Source organism: Felis catus, chromosome B1 (assembly GCF_018350175.1).
Source record: "Felis catus isolate Fca126 chromosome B1, F.catus_Fca126_mat1.0, whole genome shotgun sequence".
Taxonomy (NCBI): Eukaryota; Metazoa; Chordata; class Mammalia; order Carnivora; family Felidae; genus Felis; species Felis catus.
In genome coordinates, this window is record NC_058371.1 from 43354408 (window position 1) to 43361747 (window position 7340).

The 7340-nt window shown below is 38.4% G+C and overlaps 1 protein-coding gene across 2 annotated transcripts in view; it reads right to left on the reverse strand.

Annotated features, from left to right (window-relative positions):
• The window catches only part of LOC101097969 (disintegrin and metalloproteinase domain-containing protein 5-like), a 128542-nt gene extending 126337 nt beyond the window's left edge, over nucleotides 1–2205 (reverse strand). Inside the window, exons 1-2 of one of the 2 annotated variants that reach the window (XM_006930748.5) lie at nucleotides 2049–2205; nucleotides 1479–1558 (exon numbers count right to left, since the gene is read on the reverse strand). In XM_006930748.5, the coding sequence (XP_006930810.3) occupies nucleotides 1479–1558; nucleotides 2049–2103 (135 nt within the window). In that variant the 5' untranslated portion in view covers nucleotides 2104–2205. Of the gene's footprint in view, nucleotides 1–1478; nucleotides 1559–2048 lie in introns of those variants that run through there. The other variant, XM_019828533.3, reaches the window with a different exon arrangement.
• Between the last annotated feature and the right edge of the window lie 5135 nt (nucleotides 2206–7340).

A 7340-nucleotide genomic window follows, 5' to 3' on the forward strand; every position in this document is an offset into this window, starting at 1 on the left:
AAAAAATAACTTTTAGTATTTATAATTATATAGTATGCCCCATGAAATGTTTTTTTATCTTTATATACATATGCATAGGCAATTAGAAACATTCAAAATTAATTGAGTACCCCCATGTTCGTATTTCTTAAATCTGGGAGCACTCTATGTGTCTTCTAGGCATTCTTACTTTTGCAGATCCTACCTCATATTATACTGAATATATTAAAATACAATCACACCCCACATTAGGAATAGTTTACTGTTGCAAAAATATTAAAAGGAAGCTTTTAAAACTGTTATCGTCAAAAGAAACACACTGAAATTCCATTTTATTAAATATTTTTTTAAATGCTAGATATTGGACAAGTCAACTATTGTCTTTGATATTGATATTGACAATATCAAAGACTTCTCAGTGATAAGTAATAGAGAGGGTTGGTATTATTCATTTCAGGAAAAAGTAAATTAAACAAAAAGTCCAATGGAACCCCTTCTTTCCAATCAGAAAAAAAAAAAAGCTGGAGTAGCACTCATATACCTTGCATAGCTAAGAATTCGCTTGGTGGGTAGGGGCTGGGGACTGAGTGGTAAAAAAAAAAAAAAGAAAAGAAAAAACAAACCTAGTTACTAAAGAAAGAAAATGTAAAGAGTACATGGGAGGAGAGGCTACCTTCAGAGAACTGGGTGAAATGGGGGAGGGAGAAACCTGATACAGTGTATCCTCATGTGAAACAGAGGGAAGGTTTTCAAAAAACCACTAAAAGATAAAAATAAATTTGGAGACCACAATTATGACTAGTATTAGATTATCCTATAGTATAGAAGGAACCATGTGAGAAACAGATTTTCCTGAGGAATTAGAGGAGTATGTACCAATATCCAAGCTCAGACTGTTAAACCTATGTGCTAATTGCTATATAAGCCATCTATAGGCTAATTACCAGATCACCTTTCAGTCTCACTGACTCTGAAACCTGAGGCAAATAAACTGGAGGAAATCACCTGGGCTAGGACTAGCACTGGGGGACCAGAAAACTCAATAACAAACAAACAAAAAACTACTTCAATGCAATATTTAAGACATCAAAATTAGTGCAAAAAAAAAATCATGATGAACAAGTTATCAAAGTTTTAAATCAAGACAGAATCTGACCCTGACTCACCTCCCTCACTTTACCTTAATCCCGGTCCTGGAGGAATCTGTTTTTTGCCATTCCCTTACATTTTCTGCCTGAGTCAGGCACTTTGCCAGCTTCTCCCTGGCCCTGGCCATGGTAGATCCCACCCTTAAAATCCTTCATCTTCCACAGAAACACACACACACACATATAAAGTCACACACATTCATACACTTCAAAATGTTCCTTGTTGTGAACCCTGCTCCAGCCATTAGCTCTGCCTCCAAGAACTGAGTTCCTGCCTCCATTCAGCAACTCTGGTCTTAATATTAAAGGCAACTTAGCCCAATTTATGATATAAAAATATTTCTCAATTACATTATTTTCTGGATCTGTTTTTGCATCAGATGATGAAATCTTTTCAGGAATTGTGGTTTCCAGAAATGTTTTATCGGGATCTAAAACAAAAATAAGCAAAGTTATTTTGATATACCTGTAATCCTACATTGTCCATATCCAATTCCACATTTGTTTCTCTATTTTTTGCAGAGGAAAGATAATACTGAATTCAAGAGTGACCTGCAATTTTCAGTGAAGCAGGTGAAGGACAGCAGTCACCAAATCAGAACATCATTGACAAATAGCTTCTTTATGGCGATGCGACTATTTCTAGAATAGCAAAATTTTGTACGTGGAAGACCCCTTATTCCATTTGTGTCCGTTTTACATAAAGAATACCCAGAGACTTGAAAAGATTTTCTGCCTGGAGTCTGCCTCTGCTTTCTTGGCCACAGGCTCCCAAGCGAGGGGCAAAAAGAAAGTGGGTAGGGAGAGTGCGGGGCTGGGATAAGGTCTGGGTCTGGGGCCTGGACCAAAAATGACAGCCCCCTAAGCGAACACAGTCCCTCCGGGGGCTGATGGCGAGGGGGAACAAGTATCTAGACTTACGGGGGTCTGCGTGCAGCTCTCCAAGTCGGGTGAGAAGGACCAGAAGAAGGAACATGGCTCCGCTGTCTTGGAGCCCGGCTGGCGGTGTAACAGCAGTTGAAGCGTTGAGGAAGGTGGAGGCCCAGCTCGCGCAGGGCGCCTCCGGGGAAGCGCAGGCGGCGCCTCAGGGAGGAGCTCAAGGGAGAGGTCGACTGGGGGCTCTCGCTCTCCCCGTGCCCCTGGAGGTGGCATAGCTAGGTCGGTAATGGTAACGTGCAGCGAGCGGGCAGACCGGGGAGGGCTCAAGGTAGACTGTCAAGACCCACACACATTGGGTTTATTAAGGAAGGAAAGGCTGTGAAATTTTCAATTCCCAGATTACGGTGGTGCCTGGTAAGGCTTTTGTTTATATCTTGTACTTAGTCCAACGACTTCTGAAGTAATTTCTAGTTACAGTGAGGAGAAAGAGCAAACATAAAAATGCTCAAGTTACTGATAACAAACAGTCCTCTATTATTATATTTACATATCATCCAAACAGGCAAAATGCTTGTATTTGCAAAAACTGCTGCAAACACTGTGACTTTTATAAATTTAAGTTCGTTGGATAAGCCATTATGGAACAGCTGTTGAATGCAGACCTCATACAATCCCTCCTCAGTCTCTTCCAATCATCTTTAATATCCCAAATTATTATTGCTACACTCTGTGTAATCCTGTGCCCCTAGTTTTTACTACTTTAATTAGACATTATTGCATTCTGCCTTTATAAGGAGCAAGAATAGTTTGATTTTTGAAGTCTATAGGCATTCTTTTCTTCACAGATCCTAGCCCACATCATAGTAAAAACATTAAAATACAGCCACACCCCACATTAACTATAATATTGCTTTAATAAATGCCAAAATAATGATTATAAATTTGATTTGAAATTGTTTGGCTGTCCCCAAAACTAAAGTAAGTTATTTGCAGAATATAACAGTAACAAATACCAAGTGGCCCAGAAATAAAGTCACAATAGATGGAATAATAGCAGAATGGATATATACCCTTTAATGAATTAGGAACTTGTACTATCAGATTGACAAACTCTCCTAGAAAAGAATAAGAAAGAATTGAAAAGTAGAAAATACAAAAATAAAATTGAGATAAGAAGAATAGAAGTAGAACTGTCACTATCCAGATAATAGCATTTAAAAAGTTAGAAGGAAATATTAAAAGGGATAATAGAAAAGTTTCTCTCGATTTAAAAAATAAAAGAATGAGCTTAGAAAGAACCCATATATTAACAACTGGGCATTGAAGGAAAAACAAATCTGAAATTTAAAATGACAACAAGAGAAAATTCTGAAATCTACAAGAGGAAAAAACAGATCATTCATCAAGGAACAAGAAATTGACATTAAGAGACTTACTGGATTGATGAAATCAGTAGGTTATTAAAGTGTGGGCTGAAAGGAACTTGGAATTATTATTCAGGACACAATTTAAAATTTATTCATAAGTATGTAAGTTCAAGGAAGTTTTGACATAAAGAAATGATAAGGGAAATAGGAGATACTGTTAAATGACATCAGAAGTAATAGTAACCAAATGTCCACCGTCACCACTGTTACTCAACATAACGTTGGAAGTCTTAACCTCAGCAGTCAGACAACACAAAGAAATAAAAGGCACCCAAATCTGCCAGGAGGAAGTCAAACTTTCACTCTCACAGATGACATGATACTCTATATTCAAAACCCAAAAGAGTCCTCCAAAAAACTGCTACAACTGATACATGAATTCCACAAAGTCACAGGATGTAAAATCAATGCACAGAAATTGTTTGCATTCCTATACACCAATAATGAAGCAACAGAAAGAGAAATCAAGGAATCAATCCCATTTACAATTGCACCGAAAAACATGAAATACCTAGGAATGAATCTAAACAAAGAGGTGAAAAATCTATACACTGGAAACTATAGAAAGCTTATGAAAGAAATTGAAGAAGACACCAAAAAAATGGAAAAATATCCATGTTCCTGGATAGGAAGAACAAATATTATTAAAATGTCAATACTACCCAAAGCAGTCTACATATTCAATGCAACACCTATCAAAATAACACCAGCAATCTTCACAGAGCTAGAACAAACTAACCCTAACATTTGTATGGAATCACGAAAGACCCGAATAGCCAAAGCAATCTTGAAAAAGAAAACCAAAGCTGGAGGCATCACAATTCCGGACTTCAAGCTATATACAAAGCTGTAATCATCAAGACAGTATGGTACTGGTACAAGAACAGACACTCAGATCAGTGGAACAGAATAGAGAACCCAGAAATGGACCCACAAACGTATAGCCAACTGATCTTTGACAAAGCAGAAAAGAATATCAAATGGAATAAAGACAGTCTCTTCAGCAAGTGGTGCTGGAAAAACTGGACAGTGACATGCAGAAGAATGAACCTGGACCACTTTCTTACACCATACACAAAAAAATAAACTCAAAATGGATAAAAGACCTAAATGTAAGACAGAAATCCATCAAAATCCTAGAGGAGAAAATAGGCAACAACCTCTTTGACATCAACCACAGCAACTTTTTACTTGACATGTCCCTTGACAGAGGCAAGGGAAACAAAAGCAAAGATTAACTATTGGGACCTCATCAAGATTAAAACAAAACAAAACAAAACAAAACAAAAACCTTTTGCACAGTGAAGGAAACAATCAGCAAAACTAAAAGGCAATCGATGGAATGGGAAAAGATATTTGCAATGACATATCAGATAAAGGGTTAGTATCCAAAATCTAAAAAGAACTTATCAACCCTCAAAAAACAAATAATCCAGTGAAGAAATGGGCAAAAGGCATGAATATACACTTCTCCAAAGAAGACATCCAGATGGCAAACAGACACATGAAAAGACGCTCAGCATCACTGATCATCAGGGAAATACAAATCAAAACCACAATGAGATACCACCTCACATCTGTCAGAATGGCTAAAATAAACCACTTAGGAAACAACAGATGTTGGCAAGGATGTGGAGAAAGAGGATCTCTTTAGCACTGCTGGTGGGAATGCAAACTGGTGCAGCCACTCGAAAACAGTATGGAGGTTCCTCAGAAACTTAAAAATAGAACTACCCTATGACCCAGCAATTGCACTACTAGGTATTTATTCAAAGGATACAGGAGTACTGTTTCGAAGGGGCACATGCACCCCAATGTTTATAGCAGCTCTATTGACAATAGCCAGAGTATAGAAAAATCTCAAATGTCCATCGACTGATGAATGGATAAAGAAGATGTGGCTTATATATACAATGGACTACTACTTGACAATCAAAAAGAATGAAATCTTGCCATTTGCAACAATGTGAATGGAACTAGAGGGTATCATGCTAAGTGAAATAAGTCAGTCAGAAATCATATGATTTGACTCATATGTGGACTTTAAGATACAAAACAGATGAACATGAGGGAAGGGAAGCAAAACTAATATAAAAACAGAGATGGGGGACAAACCATAAGAAATGTTAAATACAGAGTACAAACTGAGGGTTGATGGCAGGGTGTTGGGTGGGTGTTGGGAAGAACTAAAGGGGTAAGGGGCATGAGCATTGGTTGTTACATGTAAGTGATGGATCACTAAATTCTATTCCTGAAATTATTATTACACTCTATGTTAACTAGCTTGGATTTAAGTTTGTCTTTTAAAAAGAAAAAAGAAAAAGAAAAAGAAGTGATAGCCAGATAGTAAAGTGCTTGTAAGGAAAATGTAAATTTTGTTTATGTATATAAATTTATATATAGCAATTTAAAACAGGGGACTGGGGAAGGTCCCCCAGTGCAGCTACCTTCTGCTCATACTAACTGGGTGTGAGAAACTCATAGGCTAGTTTCCCAGGAAAGCAGACTCTGAGACGGAGTTGTGTGTTGCAGGAGCTTTACTGGGAACTGTTCTCAGTATTGACACATGTTAGGAAAGGGGGCATAAGCTATGCAGAACTGAGTAGAAGAAGAAATGTGATACAGTTGAAGCAAAGGCTTTGTCTGGTCCCACAGGGAGATATGGGATGGCCCTGCGTTGCTGTCCTGAGTTGAAGCAAGGAGGCTGGACCTTCATAATCCAAAATTACCCGTCATTGGATGTGAGCTGTCCCAGAGCTCACAAGAGTGTGAATGAGGAGATTCAGTTCAGCCAAGGGCAAGTCCAGGAGAGCAAGTGCTTCAGTCCAGGAACAGAGCTCTTAAAACAACATACCATCCATCACACCGGTGTTATAATATTCAGAGGGTGGCATGGTCAGAAACTGCTCTGCCACCTGGAGTAAATGAGGACTACAAAGTGACTGCCCCCTGATAACTTGAGAGGAGCTAGAGCTAAGCCCTAAGGAAAGAATGCAAGTCACTTGACAGCCATTCCTAGGGCTTCTGCACTGGAGATGCCTCCCTGGAAGGACCAACAATAGCTCCTAAGCCACCTCCAGACCCACCATCAACTCTCAACCAACCTGCGGTGACTAATGATGAAACAACTTCTAGCAACTGAAAGAAGACTGAACCTATACAGGAGACCCAAAGGAGAAGACCAAGATGCAGGAGAAAGATCAGAAAAAATATGGCATCACAGGAGTCAACAGGAGAAATGGCTCAGAGAGAGTGCTCATGCATACCCTTGAGTCAATTGAAAAGACCCACATTTCCATACAGAAATCTGGAATGAAATAATCAGAATATGCATGAATGAAATAATGCGTCCTGTGCCCTCTGTGTGTCTGCCCTGCAGCACCAGAATAGATTTTCAGTACACACTGGACAGCAAGACCAGAACATCCCAAATAAACGGGTCCTGCCAGTTAATCAAGTGTCCATCACAACACTTTATATGTAGTCATATTGGTTTTGGGACGCATGTCTACATTATAATTCCCTGGCTTCCATCACCAGCATTAAGAATCAATCAGAATACAACCCCCTTCTGTCAATCAGAGCAAGTTTTATTAACAGAAAGACCATGATTCACCTTATTAATCTCACAGGGGGAGTTTAGATCCTGGTAAACACCACTCGTGTAGTGTACCATAAACTTGATTATGAGGAGAAAACCAAATACAGCATTATTACCATAAAGTCCTCACTGATCATTTTCTGTCCCTCCCCCCAAAAATGTATTAAAGTCTTAAAATATACAAATCTAAATACATGGTAAAACATTTAAAAAATAAATAAATAAATGTAAGAAAAATTGACCAAATGAAACAGTAACAAAGTATATTTCTAATAACCCAGAATCAAATTTTGAGACAATATTAAT